Raw genomic sequence first — 24,659 nt, 5'->3', positions numbered from 1 at the left:
GCGCGCCCGCGCACTGCCTGCCGGGAGTTGTAGTTTCGGCTCGGCGGACCCGGCGAGTCCAGTGGCCGCTCTCCGGTGCAGCGGCGCCCGAGGCCCGAGGCGGAAGTGGGGCGGCCAAGCAGGGAGGCGAGGACTCGGGATCGACGGCCGCGGAGCGCCGACGAGGGTTGCAGGACTCAGGAAGGGCGCGTGCGCGGCGACAGGGCCCGGGGAAGGAGGCAGGGCAAGGCCGGGCTTGGGGGCAGGTGGTTCGGGCATCCAGCCTGGAAGATGCACAAGAGGAAAGGACCCCCGGGACCCCCGGGCAGAGGCGCCGCGGCCGCCCGCCAGGTGAGTCTGCGCCCCACGGCGCGACCTGGGGATCCCTCCCCACCCTGGTCACACACTCAGGGAAGGGCCCCACCCCCCAGGGAGGCCCGATCTCCGCCCCCCAGGTAAGCCGCGGTCCCCGCCCCCCCCCCCCAGGTGAGGCCCCAACCCCACTCAAGTGTGGTCTACTGGCCTTGGCTCCCCAGCTCCTGGGGCCCTGCCCCAGGTTCGGGGCCACCTGTTGCCATAGCTGCTCCAGTCGGGGAGGGGCAGTCCTCGGACTTGACACATCAAACCCTTGCATCAGTCGGGCCATGTCAGACTTTTTTTATTCCATTGTACAGATGAGGACTTTGAGACTCAGAGACGTGAAGACATCTGCCCAAGGTCATAGGGATTAACAGCTTGGCCAGAGCTAAGCACAAATCCAGGACCGCAGCCATAAGCTTATGGCACTGTGGCTGGGCCCCTTCTCCCTCTCCCAAATCCTCTGCCCCAGGCACCAAATAGTTTGATTTTTCTGTTTTGATAGAAGGAGCCTAGGACATAGCTTGGTGTTCAGATATTAGAGTCTGGCTGACCTGAAGTTCCCTCCTGGCCTCTGTACATTGGACATTTGACTTTACAGCTCTGAGCCTCAGCTTTCTCATCTGTAAAATGGAGACCTCTGTAATCCCAGCACTTAAGGAGGTGGAGGCAGAGGCGGGAGAGTCATTTGAGGCCAGAGTTTGAGACCAGACTGGGCAAAAGCGAGACCCCCATCTCAACAAAAAATAAAAAGACTAACTGGGCATGGTGGCATGTGCCTGTAGTCCTAGCTATTTGGGAGGCTAAGAAGGGAGGATTGCTTGAGCCTAGGAGTACAAGACTGCAGTGAGCTATGATCGCACTACTTCTGCCCCAGCCTGGGTGATAGAACAAGACTCTTTCTCTAAAATAAAAATTAAAAATTAAAAATGGAAGCCGGGTGCGGTGTCTCACACCTGTAATCCCAGCACTTTGGAAGGCCATGGCGAAACCCCATCTCTATTAAAAATACAAAAATTAGCTGGGCATGGTGGTGGGCACCTGTAATCCCAGCTACTTGGGAGGCTGACGTGGGAGAATCGCTTGAACCGGGAGGCGGAGGTTGCAGTGAGCCGAGATTGCACCACTGCATTCCAGACTGGGTGACAGAGCGAGACTCCTTCTCAAAATAAATAAATAAATAATAAAAAATGGAGACCTCCAAGAGACCCTACATTACAGGACAGTTGTAAAGAGTCATTGAGGGCTGGGCGCGGTGGCTCAAGCCTGTAATCCCAGCACTTTGGGAGGCCGAGACGGGCGGATCACGAGGTCAGGAGATCGAGACCGTCCTGGCTAACACGGTGAAACCCCGTCTCTACTAAAAAAAAATACAAAAAACTAGCCGGGCGAGGTGGCGGGCGCCTGTAGTCCCAGCTACTCGGGAGGCTGAGGCAGGAGAATGGCGTAAACCCGGGAGGCGGAGCTTGCAGTGAGCTGAGATCCGGCCACTGAACTCCAGCCTGGGCGACAGAGCGAGACTCCATCTCAAAAAAAAAAAAAAAGAGTCATTGAGATAGTTTATGGAAAGTGCTAGAACACAGCACTCAATAAATGTCACTATTATCATTATTACTAGTTGGTGGAGCCATACATAATTGCCAACATTTGGCCATTTTTTACCTACAGGAAAGGCAATTTCATACGGTTAAACATAATGTTGTCACATCATGATTGGTCATTAACCAAGATAGGAAGACGGGTCTGCATGGCAAACTTGCATTGTGGTTAGGATTTCTTTTTTTGTTTGTTTTTGAGACAGAGTCTTGCTCTCTCGCCCCAGGCTGGAGTGCAGTGGCGCAATCTCGGCTCACTGCAACCTCTGCTTCCCGGGTTCAAGCGATTCTCCTGTCTCAGCCTCCGGAGTAGCTAGGATTACAGGCTCCCACCACCACACTCGGCTAATTTTTGTATGTTTCTTTTCTTTCTTTCTTTCTTTCTTTTTTTTTTTTTTGAGACAGAGTTTCGCTCTTGTTGCCTAGGCTGGAGTGCAGTGGCGCGATCTCGGCTCACTGCAAGCTCCGCCTCCCAGGTTCACGCCATTCTCCTGCCTCAGCCTCCTGAGTAGCTGGGACCACAGGCACCTGCCACCACGCCCAGCTAATTTTTTTGTATTTTTAGTAGAGACGGGGTTTCACCATATTAGCCAGGATGGTCTTGATCTCCTGACCTCGTGATCCACCCACCTCAGCCTCCCAAAGTGCTGGGATTACAGGCGTGAGCCACCGTGCCCAGCCTGCTCTTTTCTGGGGTGTCGGGCCGGAGGGGGCACAGAGTCTCGCTCTGTCGCTCAGGCTGGAGTTCAGTGGTGCGATCTCAGCTCACTGCAACCTCCACCTCCCAGGTTCAAGCAATTCTCCTGCCTCAGCCTCTTGAGTAGCTGGGATTGCAGACGCCACCACCACGCCCAGCTAATTTTTGTATTTTTAGTAGAGATAGGGTTTCACCACGTTGGCTAGGCTGGTCTCGAACTCCTGACCTCAGGTGACCTGCCTGCCTCGGCCCCCCAGAGTTCTGGGATTACAGGTGTGAGCCACTGCATGCAGCCATCAGGGCTTCTAATTGCTCTTGAAGCCCCAACCTTCCCACACAGCCCCTCTGCTGAGGATGCTGGAAAGAAAAGCCCAAGTGTACAGAGTAGCTTTGCTTTGGGCAAAGTGTGGGGCCTGCTTTCCTCCTTCCCTCCTTTCTTCCCTTCCTTCCTTCCTTTTTTCCTTCCTTACCTCCTTCTTCCCTCCCTCTCTCCCTCTACTGCTCCATCTCTCTTTCTTCCTTTCCTTTAGACAGGGCTTTACTCTGTTGCCCAGGTGGGGTGCCGTAGCGCAGTCATGGCTCGCTGCAGCCTTGACCTCCCCAGGCTCAAGTGATCCTCCTGCCTCAGACTCCTGAGTAGCTGGGACCACAGGCACACCACAACACCCAGCTAATTTTTTTTTTTTTTTTTTTGAGATGGAATCTCACTCTGTTGCCCAGGCTGGAGTACAGTGGTGTGATCTCAGCTCACTGCAAGCTCTGCCTCCCAGGTTCACGCCATTCTCTTGCCTCAGCCTCCCAAGTAGCTGGGACTACAGGTGCCCGCCACCATGCCCAGCTAATTTTTTGTATTTTTAGTAGAGATGGGTTTCACCGTGTTATTCACCATGTTAGCCAGGAAAGTCTTGATCTCCTGACCTCGTGATCCGCCCGCCTCGGCCTCCCAAAGTGCTGGGATTACAAGCATGAGCCACCGCACCTGGCCAACTCCCAGATAATTTTAAAAAGTTTTTCTTTCCTGTAATCCCAGCACTTTGGGAGGCCGAGGCGGGTGGATCACGAGGTCAGGAGATGGAGACCATCCTAGCTAACAAGGTGAAACCCCATCTCTACTAAAAATACAAAAAAAAAAAAAAAAAAAAAATTAGCCAGGCGTGGTGGCAGGCACCTGTAGTCCCAGCTACTCAGGAGGCTGAGGCAGGAGAATGGCGTGAACCCGGGAGGCGGAGGTTGCGGTGAGCTGAGACCGCACCGCTGCACTCCAGCCTGGGTGACAGGGCGAGACTCTGTCTCAAAAAAAAAAAAAAAAAAAAATTTTTTTTTTTTTTTTGGTAGAGATGGGGGTCTCACTGTATTGCCCAGGCTGGTCTGGAACTCCCAGACACAAGCCATCCTCTTGCCTTGGCCTCCCACAGTGTTGGGATGGCAGACGTGAGCCACTACACCCAGCCAGAGGCCTGCTTTTTCCACTGAACTTGGCCCAGCAGCACATCATAAGTGTGGATTCAGATCAGACAGCTGGGTCTCTTGCCCTTTGCCCCAGGTTGAACTGTGCCAGAGGGCCTGGCTTGTCTTATAACACCTGTTCTGGGCTTGTTCCAGTCTCCTGACACTCCCCAGGTAAATAGCTTTCCCTGGGAGACCTTGTTTCCTTCCTCCCAAGGGGACTCTCTGGCCATCATGACTGCCTCTAGCCATGTGGTGAACCAAAGGTCTGACTGAACCCTTGCTGTCCCCCTAGCTGGGCCTGCTGGTCGACCTCTCCCCAGATGGCCTGATGATCCCTGAGGACAGAGTTAACGATGAAGAACTGGAGGCCGAGTTCTTGGCTTTGGTCGGGGGCCAGCCCCCAGCTCTGGAGAAGCTCAAAGGCAAAGGTGAGATGGTTAACACACCCTCAGAACATTTTCTGATCTCCTGCAAGTGGTTCGGGTGCAGAACTGGGGGCACTGGGTAGGGGAAAGATGGCAGAGAAGACCCGGAAGCCGATGGTCTGGGTAAGAGGGTCAAGATCAACTCTGGACCCAGACTGAGAGTTGGAATCCGAGCTCTGCCACTTACTGGCTATGTGACTTGACGAGTCACGTCATGTGCTTTGGCTTCAGTTTCACCATCTGTAAAATTGGAATAATAACCATGTTATAGGAGTTAATCTTCTAGAGTCCGTATTTCACCCGGGGCCCCCTCACACACAATAAGCTCATGTCAGCCAGGCGCAGTGGCTCACGCCTATAATCCCAGCATTCTGGGAGGCCAAGGTGGGCAGATCACTTGGAGCCAGGAGTTCGAGAGCAGCCTGGCCAACATGGTGAAACCCCATCTTTACTAAAAATACAAAAATTAGCCGAGCCTGGTGGTGAACGCCTGTAATCCCAGCTACTCGGGAGGCTGAGGCATGAGAATCGCTTGAATCCAGGAGGCAGCGGTTGCAGTGAGCGGAGATCACGCCACTGCACTCCAGCCTGGGCAACAGAGCAAGATCCTGTCTCCAAAAAAAGAGAGAAGCTTCATTCAGGCATTAATTGCTGTGCTGTCGGCTGTGAATTCAAAGTTAATGAATGAACAATATCTATTCGCTAAGGTGTCTTCAAACAGAAACACGCATGGAGCAAGGTTGTGTATTGATCAGTTGATTAAAATTTTGTGACCAGAGCTTGGTGTGGTGGTGCATGCCTGTAGTCCCAACTATTTGGGAGGTTGAGGCAGGAAGATCACTTGAGACCAAGAGTTTGAGGCTGCAGTGAGCTCTGATCAGGCCACTGCACTCCAGCCTGGGTGACAGAGCAAGATCCTGTCTCCAAAAAAGGTCATGACTGGAGGCTCACAGGAACCTAAGCTTAAATTTCCCCTAGGAACAATAGTCCTATAGTCATTCATTTTGTCTTCAAGGCAGCTTTATAGAATGTAACATAACTAATAACAAGACACTGGCAATATACTGTTCTAAGAGCTTCATTGGCCTTCTGTGCTCTAACCTACCTATGAAGGAGGAACTGTTGTTATCCCCATGTCACAGAGGGAGAAACTGAGGCCCACAGAAGTGACCTCACTTGCCCAAGGTCTCACAGAGAGAAAGCTGCAGAGCTGGGTTTGTTGTTTTTTTGTTGTGTGTGTGTGTGTGTGTTTTTTTTTTTTTTTTTTTTGAGACAAACCCTCGCTCTGTTGCCCAGGCTGCAGTGCAGTGGCGCAATCTCAGCTCACTGCAACCTCTGCCTCCTGGATTTAAGTGATTCTCCAGCAGCTGGGATTACACGCCACCATGCTCAGCTAATTTTTGTATTTTTAGTAGAGACGGGGTTTCACCATGTTGGCCAGGCTGGTCTCGAATTCCTGGCCTCAAATGTTCCTTCTGCCTCGGCCTCCTAAAGTACTGGGATTACAAGCATGAGCCACTGTGCCCGGTCTGCAGAGCTGGGTTTTGAATTCAGATAGCCAGGCCCCAGTCCTGAGGCTGAATAAGAAAGAGATGAAATGGGGAAGTCAACAAGAGGTGGGATCACCTAATGTGTCCGGGATGGGAAACGGGGGCTCTTGGTGTACGACCCTGGCCCACCTGGGGCATCCCCCTACCGCTAGGTCCCCTGCCAATGGAGGCCATTGAGAAGATGGCCAGCCTGTGCATGAGAGACCCGGATGAGGATGAGGAGGAGGGCACGGATGAGGATGACTTGGAGGCCGATGATGACCTGCTGGTGAGCACTAAGGGCAGGGTGGGAGCTCTTATCCCATTGCCCCCATCCAGCATGCCCTCATGTCCTGCCCCCGGCTGTGTGTCCCTGCAGGCGGAGCTAAATGAGGTCCTTGGAGAGGAGCAGAAGGCTTCAGAGACCCCACCTCCTGTGGTCCAGGTACAGTTCGGATGACCCCACTCCCTTGAACCACAAGCCAACCGACAGTCCGGGGTTCAAGGCCTACCCTTTTTTTATGAGATGGAGTCTTGCTGTGCCACCCAGGCTGGAGTGCAGTGGTGCCATCTCAGCTCACTACAACCTCTGCCTCCCGGGTTCAAGCGATCCTCCCACCTCTGCCTCCCCAGGAGCTGGGATTACAGGTGTGCGCCACCACACCTGGCTAATTTTTGTATTTTTTGGTAGAGATGGGGTTTCTCCATGTTGGCCAGGCTAGTCCCGACCTCAAGTGATCCTCCTGCCTTGGCCTCCCAAAGTGCTGGGATTACAGGTGTGAGCCACCGCGCCCGGCCCACCCTTGTCCTTCACAGCCACGTGACTGACATCAGGCGGGTCACATGATGCTTCTGAAACCCCATTCCCTCCACTGGGAAATGGGGACCATGATTTTTGCCTCACTGGAGCGGGGGAGGCTGGTCCAGGAATGACATGTGGCTGACTGTTACTGCAGAAGGGGCTGACAGGGGCATCCCAAGTGGGGTCACCACCCACACTGTGCCCCTGCCCTCCCACAGCCAAAGCCTGAGGCCCCCCATCCGGGGCTGGAGGCCACCTTGCAGGAGAGGCTGGCGCTCTATCGGACAGCAATTGAAAGCGCCAGGCAAGCTGGAGACAGCGCCAAGATGCGGCGCTATGACCGGGGGCTTAAAGTAAGTGGGCAGAGGGCAGGGTACAGGGAGCCCCCCATCCCGATGTCCCGCACCAAGCTCTTGGCTTCTCCCAAACCAATACTCACGCCTTATTGCAGACACTGGAAAACCTGCTGGCCTCTGTCCGGAAGGGCAATGCCATTGACGAAGCGGACATCCCGCCGCCAGTGGCCATAGGAAAAGGCCCGGCATCCACGCCTAGCTGCAGCCCTGCACCCACCCAGCCGGCCCCTGGAATCGCGTCAGCCCCGGAGCCCAGGGTCACCCTGGAGGGACCTTCTCCCACTGCCCCAGCCTCATCTCCAGGCTTGGCTAAGCCCCAGATGCCCCCAGGTAGGTGATGGGCAGGGCCGGGCTGATGTGGGAGCCGAGTGGGCCATCTGGCAGGATGCCGCTCTGGGGGGGGTGCAGGCTGTGCACTGATTGTGACGTATGTTCAACACCCTGAATCCTGGGGTCTTCAAGCCCCCGGAGTTCATGAATACCTCCCAAGCAGGACATGGATACCAGAGAGTTTTTTTGTTGTTATTATAATATTATGATAAAACATAGGCCGGCTGCAGTGGCTCACACCTGTAATCCCAGCACTTTGGGAGGCCAAGGCGGGCAGATCACAAGGTCAGGAGATTGAGACCATCCTGGCTAACATGGTAAAAATCCCATCTCTACTAAAAATACAAAAAATTAGCCGGGCGTGGTGGCGGGCACCTGTAGTCCCAGTCACTCGGGAGGCTGAGGCAGGAGAATGAGAATGGCGTGAACCTGGGAGGTGGAGCTGGCAGTGAGCCAAGATCGCGCCACTGCACTCTAACCTGGGCAACAGAGCGAGACTCCGTCTCAAAAAAAAAAAAAAATATATATATATATATTACATTTACCATTAAAAATTCTTTTAGTTCTTTTTTTTTGAGATGGAGTTTTGCTCTTGTTGCCCAGGCTGGAGCACAATGGCACGATCTCAGCTCACTACAACCTCCACCTCCCAAGTTCAAGCGATTCTCCTGTCTCAGCCTCCCAAGTAGCTGGGATTATAGGCATACGCCAGCACACCTGGCTAATTTGTATTTTTAGTCGAGATGGGGTTTCACCATGTTGGCCAGGCTGGTCTCAAACTCCTGACCTCAGTTGATCCACCCACTTCGGCCTCCCAGTTTGCTGGGATTACAGGCATGAGCCAGTGTGCCTGGCCTTTTTTAATTCTTTGAGGCAAGGTCTTACTCTGTCACCCAGGAGTGCAGTGACGTGAGCACAGCTCACTATTGCCTCAACCTCCTGGGCTCAAGGGATCTTCCCTCAGCTTCGCCAGTAGCTGGGACTACAGGCATGCACCACATACACACTTGGCTGATCTTTTTTTTTTTTTTTTAAGACGGAGTCTTGCTCTGTCACCCAGGCTGAAGTGCAGTGGTGTGATCTCGGCTCCCTACAACCGCTGCCTCCCGGGTTCAAGCAATTCTCCTGCCTCAGCCTCCTGAGTAGCTGGGATTACAGGCACATACCACCACACCCAGCTAATTTTTTGTATTTTTAGTAGAGACGGAGTTTCACCATGTTAGCCAGCCAGGGTGGTCTCGATCTCCTGACCTCGTGATCCGCCCACTTCGGCCTCCCAAAGTGTGAGGATTACAGGCATGAGCCACGAGGCCAGGCCTCATCTCCTCTTTTTTTTTTTTTTTTTTTTTGGAAACAGAGTCTCACTGTATTGCCCAGGCTGGAGTGCAGTAGCGTGATCACAGTTCACTGCAACCTGCCTCCTGGGCTCAAGCAATCCTCCCGCCTCAGCCTCCTGAGTAGCTGGGATTACAGGCATATGCCACCATGCTCCATGCCCAGCTAATTTTTGTACTTTTTGTAGAGGTGCCATGTTGCCCAAGCTAGAACATATCTTCTAAGAGGTTTTTCTTCCTAACCTCCCCCTAGGAAAGGAAGGCCTCCCTCCCTCTCTTCGTGATACAAACACGGGGCTTTGCCCCAGGTCCAAACACTTCCCTGGCAGGACGCAAAGAGACAACTCAAAATACTGGCATGGGTTTGAGAAAGCAAACACCGGGTCACTAAATCCTTCTGCAACCGAGCTGGTTTCCAAGCCATTGTTTCTGGCAAAGTTCAAGGATTACTGGAATTGTCACCTGAAACTGTCAACTGAAACGACCAAACATTTTTCACAATGGGAGTTTGGCATAAAACTTGTCAGGAGTTCAAAGAATACAAAGACATCACAGTAACAAAATTCTGTGTCTTCCGATCGATTTGTTGATGTGAAGTAGGTTTCTCAATACTTTAATCTTTTTGAGACAGAGTCTCACTCTTACTTCCAGGCTGGAGTGCAATGGTGCGATCTTGGCTCACTGCAACCTCCGCCTCCCAGGTTCAATTCACCTGCCTCAGCCTCCCGACTAGCTGGGATTACAAGCGCCCGCCACCATGCCCGGCTACTTTTTGTATTTTTAGTAGAGATGGGGTTTCACCGTGTTGCTGTTCAGGCTGGTCTCGTAATCCTGACTCTCAAAGTGCTGAGATTACAGGTGTGAGCCACCACCCCTGGCCTCAACACTTTACAAAAGAAAAAAAAGTACAAATGTGGTGGTTTATGCCTGTAATCCCAGCACTTTGGGAGACCAGGAGTTCAAGACCAGTCTGGGCACCATAGCAAGAACCTATCGCTACATAAAAATAAAGAAATTAGGCCGGGTGCGGTGGCTCACGCCTGTAATCCCAACACTTTGGGAGGCCAAGGTGGGCGGATCACGAGGTCAGGAGATCGAGACTATCCTGGCTAACGCGGTGAAATCCCGTCTCTACTAAAAATACAAAAAAGTAGCCGGGTGTAGTGGCAGGTGCCTGTAGTCCCAGCTACTCAGGAGGCTGAGGCAGGAGAATGGCAGGAACCTGGGAGGCGGAGCTTGCAGTAAGCCGAGATCGAGGCACTTAAACTCCACGCTGGGCGACAGAGCCAGTCTCCATCTCAAAAAAAAAAAAAAAAAATTAAGAAATTAGCTGGGCATGGTAGTACATGCCTACAGTCCCAGCTACTCGAGAGGCTGAGGTGGGAGGTTCGCTTGAGTCCAGGAGTTCAAGGCTGCAGTGAGCCATGATCGTGCCACTCCAAGTCTGGGCAACAGAGCAAGATCTTAACTCTAAAAAAAGGAAAAGAAAAAAAAGAAAAGAATTGAAAGGGAGAAACGAGCTGATTGTTGGGGATTGGACCCAGCTCCAATTATGTCAACAAGAGGTACATTTCTGGTAGAATTTTACCCTTGGTGTACAAAAACTTATCAAATAGCTCATCAGGGGCTGGGTGTGGTGGCTCAAGCCTGTAATCCCAGCACTTTGGGACACCAAGGCAGGCGGATCACTTGAGGCCAGGAGTTCAAGACCAGCCGTGGCCAACATGGTGAGACCTCATCTCTACTAAAAATACAAAAATTATCTGGGCGTGATAGCGCGTGCTGGTAGTCCCAGCCACTCGGGTGGGTGAAGCAAGAGAATCACTTGAACCCAGAAGGCAGGGGTTGCAGTGAGCCACGTTCGCACCACAGCACTCCAGCCTGGGCGACAGAGCAAGACTGTTTCAACAAACAAACAAACAGGTTGGGCGCGGTGGCTCACACCTGTAATCCCAGCACTTTGGGAGGCTGAGGCGGGCAGATCATGAGGTCAGGAGATTGAGACCATCCTGGCTAACACAGTGAAACCCTGTCTCTACTAAAAATACAAAAAAATTAGTCGGGCGTGGTGGTGGGCGCCTGTTACTCGGGAGGCTGAGGCAGGAAAATCACGTGAACCTGGAAGGTGGAGCTTGCAACTAGCCGAGATTGCACCACTGCACTCCAGCCTGGGCGACAGACTCTATCTCAAAACAAACAAATCCAAAAAGCTCAGCCAGGTGTGCTGGCTCACGCCTATAATTCCAGCACTCTGGGAGGCCAAGGTGGGAGGATCGCTTGAACCCAGGAGTTCAAGATCCATCTGGGCAACATAGGAAACTGTGTCTCTACAAAAAATTAAGAATTAGCCAGGCATGGTGGTGCATGCCTGTAGTCCCAGCTACTTGGGAGGCTGAGGTGGGAGAATCACTTGAGCCTGGAAGGTTGAGGCTGCAGTGAGCTGTGATTGCACCACTGCACTCCAGCCTGGGTGACAGAATGAGACCCTGTCTCCAAAAAATAAAATAAAATAAGCTTGATGTATTTAGGTTTTGCTCAATTACCTGCTAGTAATAATTATAACAATAATTTGAACCAGAAACACATTGTTTTTAACACTGAAAGATTTATGATCACAGGAAATAAAACCAATACAATGTCAAAGGTGTGTCACTTCTACCTCCAAACCTATTTTCAGGGAAGTAAGCCTAAGTTTAAAGCAATGGGTCCAGTTGTTAGTCTCAAAAAAAGATCCTGCGTGCTATTTTCTGGGTGTTTCAAGATTTTGTAGGCACTGGGTGGTGTCTTTATTCTACTGTGTTATTTTATACTAAGAACTGCACTTAGAGCTTTAAATTTTGAGGTACCCCTGGAAAACGTATGGAGCATATTATATGAAACTGTAACTAACACAGTTTAAAAAGCACTGAATACAAAATACCAACTTTGCAAACACATTTCATAAATGTATTTTGGTTGTATAAATATACAATAGGGTAGGCAAAAAAGGCTTTCAAACACACAGCGATATCATGTTAGCATAAATTTCTGTGGGGGATGTGGATGGAAATAAGAGAAGACTCAAAATTCCCAACTGCTAAAAGTGAGTCCCAGGATCTATTTAAAAAGTGAGTTGGGCATAGTGGCGCATGCTTGTACAATCTCAGCACTTTGGGAAGGTGAGGTGGGAGGATCGCTTGAGCCCAGGAGTTCAAGACTAGCCTGGACAACATAGTGAGACCCCATCTCTTAAAAAAAAAAATTTAAAAATTAGCCGGGCTTGCTGGTGCATGCTCTGTAGCCCCAGCTACTCAGGAAGCTGAGGTGGGAGGCTCGCCTAAGCCCAGGTGTTTGAAGCTACAGTGAGGTATGATTACGCCACTATACTCCTGAGCAGCAGAGCAAGACTCTCTCTCTCTCTAAAAAAAAATACATTAACTATGAACAGGCGTGGTAACTCACACCTGTAATCCTACCACTTTGGAAGGCTGAGGCAGGTGGCTCACTTGAGGTCAGGAGTTTGAGACCAGCCTGGCCAACATGGTAAAACCCCATCTCTACTAAGAATACAAAAATTAGCCAGAAATCGGGAGGCGGAGTTTGCAGTGAGCCGAGATTGTGCCACTGCACTCCAGTCTGGGCAACAGAGCAAGACTCAGTCTCAAAAAAAACGTTAAGGCTGGGCACGGTGGCTCACGCCTGTAATCCCAGCACTTTGGGAGGCCGAGGCAGGCAGATCACGTGAGGTCAGGACTTTGAGACCAGCCTGGCCAACATGGCAAAACCCTGTCTCTACTAAAAACATAAAAATTAGCCGGGCACGAGCCTGTAATCCCAGCTACTCAGGAGGCTGAGGCAAGAGAATGGCTTGAACCCAGGAGGCAGAAGTTGCAGTGAGCTGAGATTGCGCCACTGTACCCCAGCATGGGCAACAGAGCAAGGCTCTGTCTGAAAAAGAAAAAAAAAAGCATTAAATAAATAAATAACAAATGGTTTACACGGTGAACTTGGCCCAGGCCCTGGAGGCTTCCTGTATGCTGTTGTCCCTTCCAGGTCCCTGCAGCCCTGGCCCTCTGGCCCAGTTGCAGAGCCGCCAGCGCGAGTACAAGCTGGCTGCCCTCCACGCCAAGCAGCAGGGAGATACCACTGCTGCCGCCAGACACTTCCGCGTGGCGAAGGTGCGTCCAGCCCGACGGACAGGACTGGAGGGATGGGGCAGGATGCTTCCCACATGGCCCAGTGGCAAAGCACCCGGGCTGCTGGGTCAGGCCGACCCAAATTTGCATCCTAGCCTGGTCACTCCCTAGCAATAGTTTGCTGTAAGTCTTGGAGCCTCAGTTTACCCCCTCTGTGAAATGGGCACGTGTGTTGGAAGAGGATTAAGCAAGATGGCACAAACGGAAGGGAGGGAGCTAGAAGTCCTCGGTGCCATGCCAGGCCCCGGAGGCTCCCCACGAGGTCCCAGCCCCCAACTGCACCTCCCCTTCTAATCTCTTCCTTCTCCCAGAGCTTTGATGCTGTCTTGGAGGCCCTGAGCCGGGGGGAGCCCATGGACCTCTCCTGCCTGCCGCCGCCACCCGGTGAGGACTCTGCCATGCCCACTCTCTGGGATGGTTTCAGGCATACACTAAGTTCTCCTTGATGCTGCCACCCCTGTTGGTCAGGCCCAGAGACCACCCTCAGGCCAGACCAGCTTGTTGGGGATGCAGCATGCAAGCCCCTCATTGGCTTGGACCTCTCTGTCCCCAGACCAGCTGCCCCCAGACCCACCGTCACCACCGTCGCAGCCTCTGACTCCCGCTACGGCGCCCTCCACACCAGGTAGGTTGTGGGACCCTCTGGGGTCGGGGGCAGGCTGAAGCCAGACTGTCTACCCGTCCCTTGACTCTTAACCTTGTCCCCCTGTCTGGCCCAGAGGTCCCCCCACCCCCGAGGACCCTGCTGGAGGCGCTGGAGCAGCGGATGGAGCGGTACCAGGTGGCCGCAGCCCAGGCCAAGAGCAAGGGGGACCAGCGGAAAGCTCGAATGCACGAGCGCATCGTCAAGGTGCCCCGGGGGTTCCGGGGGAGGTAGGGCGAGCGGGCAGCCCCAGAGCCCTCCCACAAGCAGCCCTAACACCTGTGGCCCTTGCAGCAATACCAAGATGCCATCCGAGCTCACAAGGCTGGCCGAGCCGTGGATGTCGCTGAATTGCCCGTGCCCCCAGGTAGGCCTCGCTCCGGTAGGCTCCGCCCCAGTAGGCCCCACCCCCAGTAGGCCCCGCCCCCAGCAGGCCCTGCCGCTGGCAGACGGTGCCCCAAGCTCCTATTCCTCCAGCCTCTGAGCGTTGGCAGATGCTATCACTCCCCATGGCACAGGCTCAGGGATCTGAATACAACATATTCAGGGGTTCTGTAAACTTGTTAATCAGTGGGAGCTTGACATTGGACATGATGTAAGGGTCTGCACCCTAGAAATTGGCAAACTGGCTGGACGTGGCTGTTCACGCCTGTAATCCCAGCGCTTTGGGAGGCTGAGGTGGGAGCATCACTTGAGGTCAGGAGTTCAAGACCAGCTTGGGCAACATGGCAAGACCCCGTGGCTACAAGAAATTTAAAAATTAGCCTGGTATGGTGGCGCACACCTGCAGTCCCACTCCAGATCATGCCACTGTACTCCAGCCCCGGCAACAGAGCGAGATCCTGTCTCAAAAAAAAAAAACAAAAAAAACCCAAAAAAAACCAAAAACACAATTAAAAAAATACAAAAGTAAAGGCCCAAGACTCTGTAGGTGGGGGAGGAATCTGCATCTCCACCATAATGGTGTGAGTTGGTCTCCATCCTGACACACAGTAACTAGGCCTCGACTGGCCACCCAGGCTTCCCCCCCATCCAGGGCCTGGAGGCCACCAAACCCACCCAGCAGAGTCTGGTGGGTGTCCTGGAGACTGCCATGAAGCTGGCCAACCAGGATGAAGGCCCAGAGGATGAAGAGGATGAGGTGCCTAAGAAGGTTTGAGGGTTGGGGCCGGGTGCAGTGGCTCACACCTATAGTCCCAGCACTTTGGGAATCCAAGGTGGGAGGATCGCTTGAGGCCAGGAGTTTGAGACCACCCTGGGCCACATAGTGAGACCCCCATCTCTGCAAAAAATGTTTTAAAAATTAGCCAGGCATGGTGGGACTCACCTGTAGTCCCTGCTACTTGGGAGACTGAGGTGGGAGGATCGCCCGAACTAAGGAGCTCAAGGCTGCAGTGAGCCATGGTCGTGCCACTGTACTCCAGCCTGGGCAACAGAGCAAGACTTCATCTCCAAGACAAACTAAAAAAAAGTGTTTGGTGAGAATTGCTTGAACCGGGAGGCAGAGGTTGCAGTGAGCCAAGATCGTGCTACTGCACTCCAGGCTGGGCGATACAGCAAGACTCTGTCTCAAAAAAATAAATAAATAAATAAAATAAAATAAAAATAAGGTGTTTGGAGCCAGGGGCTTTGGGTGAGGCAGGGGAGTAGCAAAGTCCTGGGAGCCCACTAAATGACCACTGTTGTCAGTGTCAGACCCTGATCCTTGGGGACTGGACTCATAACAGGTGCTACGAAATCTCTTAACATCCTCTCTCTTCCTCCACAGCAGAACAGCCCTGTGGCCCCCACAGCCCAGCCCAAAGCCCCACCCTCAAGGGCTCCCCAGTCGGGATCAACCCCAGCAGCCAAAGCACCCCCCAAAGCCACATCCACCAGAGGTAGGTGACCCTCCTCCCTGCCCCAGCTGCCTGTTGCCTGGCTATGGCCTGGGCAGCACCCATAGCAGCTCCTATGCCCACAGCCCAGCAGCAGCTAGCCTTCCTAGAGGGCCGCAAGAAGCAGCTCCTGCAGGCCGCACTTCGAGCCAAGCAGAAAAACGATGTAGAGGGCGCCAAGATGCACCTGCGCCAGGCCAAGGGACTGGAGCCTATGCTGGAGGCCTCGCGCAATGGGCTGCCTGTGGACATCACCAAGGTGAACCCTCTGGGCTTGCGGGAACTGCCCAGGCACCCACTGGTCAGGCTCCTGCCCCTTAGCAGCCACGTGAACTGAAGTGTATTAGTCAGGGTCCAGCTGCTGTAAACAGATAGATCCTCCCAAGACAGTGGCTGAAATGAGACAGACATTTATTATGTTTCTTGCATGTACCACTCAGGGCAGTCTGGGCTATGCAAATGGGAGGTCCTTCAGGTCCTGAGTTCCTTCCACCTTACTGCTTTGCTGTACCCGAGGGGTTGTCCTTGTCCACATGATCCAAGTGGATCCTGTCAGAAGGATTAGAGAAAGAAGCAGAGCTAGTAGTCCCTTTTAAAGGAAGTGAGATCACTATTGCTTGCCTCCCATTGGTCAGAACTAAGTCACATGGCCACATTTAGCCACAGAGGAGCCTGGAACATGTAGTCTCTTGGTGCACTGTGTGACCAGCCTGAGCTCCATTACCAGGGAAGGGAAGGGAAGGGGATCAGATTTGGGGAGAGGCTTAGATTCTGCCACTTTGGACAGGACCATTCCTTTCTCTCTAAGCATCATTTTTCTCCTTGGGGAAGTGGGGATGGCGACCCCCGCCTCAAAGAAAGACAGCCAGGTTTCTTCATGTGATAGAATAGTACTCATAATAGGAAACATTTGAGGAGGTTGAACTGGGCGCCCAGCAAAGGCCACCTAGTTCAAGGAAGTGACATCACTTTTGCTTGCCTCCCATTGGCCCACACAGTCACATGGCTACATTTAGCCTCAGAGGAGCCTGGGACATGTAGTCTTTGCTGGGCACTGGAGACATGGCCTTGAGCAAAAAAGGCAAAAATTCACACTCTCTCTGGACATGGTGGGTCACACCTGTAATTCCAGCTACCTGGGAGGCTGAGGTGGGAGGATCACTTGAGGCCAGGAGTTCAAAACCAGCTTGGGAAACACAGTGAGACTCACTGTTATGGAGTGGATGTTCTAACTGAGAGACCACAAGAAACACACAAATATACAGCACCTTATCACAGCCCATGAAGCCTGCACCATCTGCCCTGTCACCTCCCTTGCCTGGTCTCTTTTGTGTTTTGTTTTGAGACAGAGTCTCGCTGTGTTGCCCAGGCTGGAATGCAGTGGCACAATCTCAGCTCACTGCAAATTCTACCTCCAGGCTCAAGCGATTCTCCTGCCTTAGCCTCCTGAGTAGCTGGGACTACAGGCGTGCACTACCACGCCTCGCTAATTTTTGTATTTTTAGTAGAGGTGGGGTTTCACTATGTTGTCCAGGCTGAACTCCTGACCTCAGGCAATCTACCTGCCTCGACTTCCCAAAGTGCCGGGATTACAGGCACGAGCCACTGTGCCTGGCCTGCCTGGTCTCTGTCACCTGCCTCCTTGCTCACTCTCCCCTTTGCTGTCTGGTAGCCTCAAACACCAGGCACTCTGCAACCTCAGGGCCTTTGCACATGCAGTTCCCTCTGCCTGAATGCTTTTCCCACAGACACCTGTATGGTTCACTTTCTCCCCTCATTAGGTCTCTGCTCAGACATCAGCATCTCCAGGAGGCCTACCCTGACCTGTCTAAAATCCCCCCCTGTCACCCAGATCCCTCTGCTCTTCCTCCCAACTCTGCCTTTCCCTGTGGCATGTATCACCTTCTACTCTCTTACATGATTTACTTATTTCTTCTGATTATTGCCCATCTCCTACAAGAGAATGTCAGCCCCACGAGGGCAGGGATTTTGTTCTCTCTTCTTCATCCCTGTGTCCCCAGCCCCAGAGCAGAGCCTAGTGCACAACAGAGGCTCCATACATGATTTCTCCAACTCTTGAGCTCAAGCAATCTACCCGCCTCAGCCTCCCAAAATTCTGGGATTATAGACATGAGCCACTGCCCCTGGCACCATACATGATTTCTGGGGTGACTAAAGGATGCCTTTGTTAAGTGGGACAATGGAAGGATCAAGAAGAAAGAACAGGCCGGGCGCGGTGGCTCAAGCCTGTAATCCCAGCATTTTGGGAGGCTGAGACGGGCGGATCACGAGGTCAGGAGATCGAGACCATCCTGGCTAACACGGTGAAACCCCGTCTCTACTAAAAAATACAAAAAACTAGCCGTGCGAGGTGGCGGGCGCCTGTAGTCCCAGCTAGTCGGGAGGCTGAGGCAGGAGAATGGCGTAAACCCGGGAGGCGGAGCTTGCAGTGAGCTGAGATCCAGCCACTGCACTCCAGCCTGGGTGACAGAGCGAGACTCCGTCTCAAAAAAAAAAAAAAAAAAAAGAACAGAGGCTGAGGCTGGGTGTGGTCTTTTCACACCTGTAATCCCAGCAATTAGGGAGGCTGAGGCCGGCGATCACTTGAGGTCAGGAGTTCAAGACCAGTCTGGCCAACAAGGTAAAACCCTGTCTCTACTAAAAATACAAAAATTAGCCAGGTGTGGTGGCACGCACCTGTAATTCCAGCTACTCGGGAGGCTGAGGCAGCAGAATCACTTGAACCCGGGAGGCAGAGGTTGCAGTGAGCCGAGATCATGCCACTGTACTCCAGCCTGGGCAACAGAATGAGACTCCATCTCAAAAAAAAAAAAAGAACGACCAGAGAAGGGTGACAGAGCCGTGGTCGGGCAATGCTCCCCCTCAAGGAAGAACAACATTTCTGCAGAGCCCTAGGTGGGCCTGCTTGTCCCCCTTACCCCCACCACCAGCCTTGTCCTCCCCAGGTGCCGCCCGCCCCTGTCAACAAGGACGACTTTGCCCTGGTCCAGCGGCCTGGCCCAGGTCTGTCTCAGGAGGCCGCCCGGCGCTATGGTGAACTCACCAAGCTCATACGGCAGCAGCATGAGGTGAGGGGGAGGCCCCCAGCCCGTCCCCGAGGGGCGTGACCCTGCTTCCCCTCTCTTCCCTTCCCTTGACTCACTGCCTTCTGTTTCCGCAGATGTGCCTGAACCACTCAAACCAATTCACTCAGCTGGGCAACATCACTGAAACCACCAAGTAAGTGCCCCGACCTGTGCCAGACACTTGCACCCCCAGCCACCCTTCCCCGGGGCTAGGGACATGAGCAGGGCCCTCCCACCGGCAGGTTTGAAAAGTTGGCGGAAGACTGTAAGCGGAGCATGGACATTCTGAAGCAAGCCTTCGCCCGGGGTCTTCCCACACCTACCGCCCGCTTTGAGCAAAGGACCTTCAGCGTCATCAAGTAAGGCTCCTGATCTATGTTCCACCACGTGGCCCCAGTGGCCCTTTGGTGGCAGGGGGGTGGGGGTGTGCTCCCCAGAAGCTGGCATAAGATTTACATCTGGAGGAAAGTTTGAATGGGTGGAAGAGCACAGAGCGTGCAAAGGCCCTGGGGCAGGCATGAGATACAAGTGAAGGATGGCAAGGGTGCAGTCACAGCTACACATTTGGGAAAGATCTAGAGAGTACAAAGGTGTATCTTGTCCCAGGGCCTGGGTGAGTCCATGGGAGACTAGAGATGAGTTATGGCTTTGGTGGGTGTTGGTCTTGGTACTATTAAGTCTTCCCACACCAGGAGGAGTGGGGATCGTTTTCTCCACTTTTTTTTTTTTTTTTTTTTTTTTAAATTTTGAGACAGAGTCTCGCTCTGTTGCCCAGGCTGGAGTGCAGTGGTGCAATCTCTGCTCACTGCAAGCTCCGCCTCCTGGGTTCACGCTATTCTCCTGCCTCAGCCTCCCGAGTAGCTGGGACTACAGGCGCCCACTACCATGCCCGGCTAATTTTTTTGTATTTTTAGTAGAGACGGGGTTTCACCATGTTAGCCAGGATGGTCTCGATCTCCTGACCTCGTGATCCACCCGTCTTGGCCTCCCAAAGTGCTGGGATTACAGGCGTGAGTCACCGTACCTGGCCCTTTTTTTTTTTTTTCTGAGATAGTCTCACTTTGTCACCCAGGCTGGAGTACAGTGGCTCAATCTCAGCTCACTTCAACCTCTGCCTCCCAGGTTCAAGCAATTCTCCTGCCTCAGCCTCCCGAATAGCTGGGATTATAGGTGCCCGCCACGATGCCCAGCTAATTTTTGTATTTCTAGTAGAGACAGGGTTTCACTCAGTTAGCCAAGCAGGTTTCCTCAAATGATCTACCTTCCTTGGCCTCCCAAAGTGCTGGGATTACAGGCGTGACCCACTGCACCCAGCCCATTTTCTCCACTTTCTAAATGAGGTTAGGTGCAGCCACTGGCCCTCCAGTGGTTCCCAGCTGCCCCTGGGATAACCCACACCCCTTACCCTGGCCCCCCAGTCTCCACACAGCCTGGCTCCCTGTCACCTCCTCTCTGCCTCCTGTCCCTGCTTCACTCAGCTCTGGCCACAGGGGACTTTTTGTCCCTCCTACAAACCAAGTATGTTCCTACCCCAAGCCTCTGCATCAGCTGTTTCTTCTGCCTTTACCCTCTTCCCCAGGTCTCCATGTGGCAGCTCCCTGTTGACATCTAGAGTCATCTGTGATGTCACCTTCCCTCTGAGAGGCCCTCCCTCCCTATCCAAGCAGTCTTTTCTGAGCACACTCCACTCTCCCCTCTCTGCTGAGTTTTCTATTGTTTCTCTATTTATGTACTTGTGCTCATCTGTCCACTCAGCTAGATTGAGCACAGGGTATGGGTATTTCTTGTTTAATTCTAGATCCCCAGCAGCTAGGGTACTGGCTGGCACATAGTAGGTGCTCAAGAAATATTGGGAAATGAAGGGACGATCTCCTAGCAGCTAGGGCACTGGCTGATGCTTAGTAGGACTCAAGAACTATTAAGTGAAGGGAATGTCACCCAGCAGCTAGGGTACCTAGCACACAGTAGGTACCAAATAGATATACGCGGACTGAAGAAAAGACTCAAAAGTGATCCATTGCCGACCTGAACAGAGAACTCTAGTCTGTCCGATTCTAAAATTAGCCCAGGAGCTGAGACACCCCCAAAAGCCAGGGTCGGGTTTGTTCCCAGCCCCCACTGGAGGAAGAAAAGGCAGGTGGGCAGTGGGACTGAGGTACCTCTGTTTCCCTGCCCACCCGCCTGCCCACCTGCCCACCCGGAAGGATCTTCCCTGACCTCAGCAGCAACGACATGCTCCTCTTCATTGTGAAGGGCATCAACTTGCCCACACCCGCAGGTGAGGGGGCTGTAGGCAGGGGTCAGGGTCATGGGGACCCCCTCTCTGCCCAGCTCTGACCCTTGTTTGCCCACAGGACTGTCCCCTGGCGATCTGGATGTCTTTGTTCGGTTTGACTTCCCCTATCCCAACGTGGTATGTGGGGAGCTGAGGAGGGGAGGGCTGCAGACTCAGTGGGCCAAAGCCAGGTCCCAGGCCCCTGAGATTTCCTGCCTCCTCTCTGGTCATAGGAAGAAGCTCAGAAAGACAAGACCAGTGTGATCAAGAACACAGATTCCCCTGGTGAGCCTCAGCTGGAAGCACCCCACCCCTACTCCCTTGCAGCAGAAGGGATGTAAGACCATGGCCTGACCCCACCCAACTTCCTCTCCCTCCTTCCCCCTGCAGAGTTCAAGGAGCAGTTCAAACTCTGCATCAACCGCAGCCACCGTGGCTTCCGAAGGGCCATCCAGACCAAGGGCATCAAGTTCGAAGTGGTTCACAAAGGGTGAGCTAGAGGGAGCCATGGCCGCTGGGTGGGCTCCAGGGGAGGGGAGCTCCTCTGAACCAACCATCCTGTCCCCACTATACACACGTACACACAGGGGGCTGTTCAAGACTGACCGGGTGCTGGGGACAGCCCAGCTGAAGCTGGATGCACTGGAGACAGCATGTGAGGTCCGGGAGATCCTTGAGGTGAGAGGTGGACATTCATCTGCATGCTCCGGTATGGCCATGCTACTCATTAACATTATTAAGACAGTTCCTGCCTTGAGCCCCCTATGAGCCTGTCTGTTGACCCAACCCCTCCCCTCAGAGCCCCAGACCTCCCTACTGCCCAGCCCTAAATACTTGCAGCACCCCACTCCATTATGATCAACTGGTATTTCAGCCATACCATGGGCTTATATTTTAGAAGCCACTCTTGTTCTTCCTGGTCCTGGCCCTGGGCCTTTAGTCACTTCCTGCTTCCCACCAACAGTTTCTCCTTACCCCTATCCAGGTCCTGGATGGTCGCCGGCCCACAGGGGGGCGACTGGAGGTGATGGTTCGGATTCGGGAGCCACTGACAGCCCAGCAGTTGGAGACGACGACGGAGAGGTGGCTGGTCATTGACCCTGTGCCAGCAGCTGTGCCCACAGTGAGACCCCCCCACCCCTACCCATCAGCAATCCCAGGGAGGGAAGCTTGGTTCAGGGGCCCAGGACTCACAGGACTGGTTCTCTCCTCTGAAGCAGGTTGCTGGGCCCAAAGGGAAGGCGCCTCCTGTGCCTGCCCCTGCAAGGGAGTCAGGTAACAGGTAGGTATCTGGGCCAGGGCATGCTAGAGAAAACACCCAATTCCCCTCTCAGCCCCACCTGGACAGTTTCCCACCAGGCACAAATTGGACCATGTCCCTCTCCTGCTGCAAAACCTTTCCTGGCACCCCTTTTCCCAGAGGATCCAGATTAAACTCCTTTGTTTGGTCTTTAAAACCTTTTGTGATCTGACCGTTGTCAATATATCCAGGCTTCTCTCTCCCCACTCCCTCCTGTGGTTCATGGCCATGAATAGTTTTCACTGGCCTCTGGACTTCCGTGGGTTCCAATGCCCTGAACACCCCTACCCTTGTTCCTCTGCCCACCTCTGATTCCTTCTTTGGATCCCAGCTTGGCTGTTACCTCCTCCAGGAAGCCCTCCCTGACCACTAGGCATCATAGTTTCCTGGGTGTGCAGCCATCGTCCCCACTAGGTTTTGGGATCAGCAACACCGGGTGGGTATCGCCTATCTCCCACCATACCCCCAGTGCCCAAAGTATCTTTTTTTTTTTTGAGACGGAGTCTAGCTCTGGCGCCCAGGCTGGAGTGCAATGGCGCAATCTTGACTCACAGCAATTTCCGCCTCCTGGGTTCAAGTGATTCTCCTGCCTCAGCTTCCTGAGTAGATGGGATTACAGGCATGCGCCACCACACCCAGCTAATTTTTCTATTTTTAGTAGAGACGGGAGTTTCTCCATGTTGGTCAGGCTGGTCTCGAACTCCCGATCTCAGGTGATCTGCCTGCCTTGGCCTCCCAAAGTACTGGGATTACAGGCATGAGCCACCGCGCCCGGCCTTTTTTTCTTTTTTTTTTGAGACAGGACCTTGCTCTGTCGCCCAGGCTGGAGTGCAGTGGTGCGACCTCAGCTCAATGCAACCTCCACCTCCCAGGTTCAAGCAATTCTTCTGCCTCAGCCTCCCAAGTAGCTGGGACTACAGGCGCATGCCACCACGCCCGGCTAGTTTTTTTTCTATTTTTAGTAGAGACTGAGTTTCACCATATTGGCCAGGCTGGTCTCGAACTCCTGACCTCATGATCCGCTCGCCTCTGCCTCCCAAAGTGCTGGGATTACAGGCGTGAGCCACCTTACCTGGCCCAATGTGTCTTTTGAATTAACAGAGTTGGGTGGCGGGAATCTCTGCAGTCCCTTATCCTTCCTCCACCCCTTAGATCAGCCCGGCCCCTGCATAGCCTCAGTGTGCTGGCCTTTGACCAAGAGCGTCTGGAGCGGAAGGTGGGTATCCGTCCTGCTGGGCTCCATGGGGCAGGACTGGGGAGTCCTGGCGGGATCTTCACAGGCCCCTCTGTATCCTCCAGATCCTGACCCTCAGGCAGGCGCGGCGGCCGGTGCCCCCAGAAGTGGCCCAGCAGTACCAGGACATCATGCAACGCAGCCAGTGGCAGAGAGCACAGCTGGAGCAGGGGGGCGTGGGCATCCGACGGGGTAGGGCTTCGGAGATGGGCATCTGGTGGGGGATGGGCTTGGGGATGGGCACAGTACAGGAGGGTTGGGAGCAGCGAGGCCCCACCCGAAGCCCCCATTCCCCCACCATCCATTCTCAGAATACGCAGCCCAGCTGGAGCGGCAGCTGCAGTTCTACACGGAGGCTGCCCGGCGCCTGGGCAATGACGGCAGCAGGGTGAGCTGGGCGCGGGCTGGGTGGGCGCTGGGCGCGGGCAGGGCGGGACCTGCAGGGACTACCTGCTGAATGCCCATCCCCCACAGGAGGCTGCAAAGGAGGCACTCTACAGGCGGAATCTGGTAGAGAGTGAGGTGAGCAGCTCAGGAGACGGGGTGGTTGGGGGATCACTGTGGTCGTAGCCCACCCCGGTGACCCCAGGGGCCTCTCTCCCAGCTGCAGCGGCTCCGCAGGTGAGGAGCCCGTGGGGCGGGCAGCCCCCAGAAAGTGGGCAGCAGGCCCCGACACCGGGAAGAGCTGACACAGCCACGGACCAGACAAGCAGACAATCAGCGGACAATCGGTTCTGGACTCGCCCCTCATCCGGGCCTCCAGCCCAGCCAGAGCCTCTGTGGCTGTGGGTGTGGGGAACGATCCCTGCCAGCCAGTGTATTCCCCTCACCCAGGCCTGGGTGGGCCCCAGAGAGTCCTGTTTGCACAGCCCAGGGGAGTCCGGCCTCTGGCCCGCCCCGGAGCAGGGAGGGTGGCTGGGACCAAGCCCCGAGAGCCCCTACAAGCACTTTACTTCCTGTCCCTCCCCAGCCTTAACCCCAAAGCACTCCTGCACCCCAAAGAAGCCGCTGAGGCTGGCCGAGCCCCACTGTCCCCCCAGGGGCGTCGACCTGGCCCAGCTGGGTCCCTAGGGCCAGCACATGGAATAAAATAGCCAGGGCCACACTCAGCCCAGCTCTGTCCTGTCTGTTTGTTGCTCGGACCCTCGGTGGCCAGGCTAGGTCTCCCCACCCACCCCCCATTTCCCCTGGAGGTAGATGGGGAGGTGCCTGTTAG

General features: G+C 53.9%; 1 protein-coding gene across 5 annotated transcripts; it reads left to right on the top strand.

Moving 5' to 3' along the window:
• Positions 1 to 28: 28 nt before the first annotated feature.
• On the top strand, positions 29 to 24,552 carry CC2D1A (coiled-coil and C2 domain containing 1A). Of its 5 annotated transcripts, none has more exons than XM_007995490.3 (29): positions 29 to 330; positions 4,370 to 4,505; positions 6,205 to 6,320; positions 6,411 to 6,476; positions 7,052 to 7,186; positions 7,285 to 7,519; positions 12,886 to 13,010; positions 13,340 to 13,412; positions 13,582 to 13,653; positions 13,748 to 13,878; positions 13,966 to 14,038; positions 14,691 to 14,824; positions 15,440 to 15,551; positions 15,635 to 15,807; positions 18,515 to 18,637; positions 18,730 to 18,788; positions 18,877 to 18,993; positions 20,839 to 20,912; positions 20,989 to 21,047; positions 21,143 to 21,194; positions 21,300 to 21,399; positions 21,497 to 21,587; positions 21,895 to 22,032; positions 22,130 to 22,191; positions 23,362 to 23,425; positions 23,509 to 23,635; positions 23,755 to 23,831; positions 23,918 to 23,965; positions 24,048 to 24,552. In XM_007995490.3, the coding sequence occupies exons 1-29, from the start codon at positions 271 to 273 to the stop codon at positions 24,066 to 24,068; spliced, it is 2,853 nt and encodes a 950-aa protein (XP_007993681.3). In that variant the 5' UTR covers positions 29 to 270; the 3' UTR covers positions 24,069 to 24,552. The 5 variants fall into 5 exon arrangements, with proteins under 5 accessions (XP_007993681.3, XP_007993679.3, XP_007993683.3 ...); XM_007995488.3 differs by having other exon boundaries at positions 22,127 to 22,191; XM_007995492.3 differs by having other exon boundaries at positions 58 to 330; positions 14,691 to 14,812; positions 15,443 to 15,551; positions 22,127 to 22,191.
• The last annotated feature ends 107 nt before the right edge of the window (positions 24,553 to 24,659 follow it).

Source organism: Chlorocebus sabaeus, chromosome 6 (genome assembly GCF_047675955.1).
Source record: "Chlorocebus sabaeus isolate Y175 chromosome 6, mChlSab1.0.hap1, whole genome shotgun sequence".
NCBI classification, from domain to species: domain Eukaryota; kingdom Metazoa; phylum Chordata; class Mammalia; order Primates; family Cercopithecidae; genus Chlorocebus; species Chlorocebus sabaeus.
The sequence above is the reverse complement of the archived record's forward strand: the minus strand, read 5'-3'. Positions and strand labels throughout refer to the sequence as shown.

What these genes read in the sequence shown, in the direction of transcription:
- CC2D1A (XM_007995488.3), top strand. Translation starts at nt 271, where the DNA reads ATGCACAAGAGGAAAGGACCCCCGGGACCCCCGGGCAGAGGCGCCGCG. An exon ending in GCTATGACCGGGGGCTTAAA is followed by an intron (nt 7,187 to 7,284) that starts GTAAGTGGGCAG and finishes GCCTTATTGCAG; the next exon opens with ACACTGGAAAACCTGCTGGC. An exon ending in AACATCACTGAAACCACCAA is followed by an intron (nt 18,789 to 18,876) that starts GTAAGTGCCCCG and finishes TCCCACCGGCAG; the next exon opens with GTTTGAAAAGTTGGCGGAAG.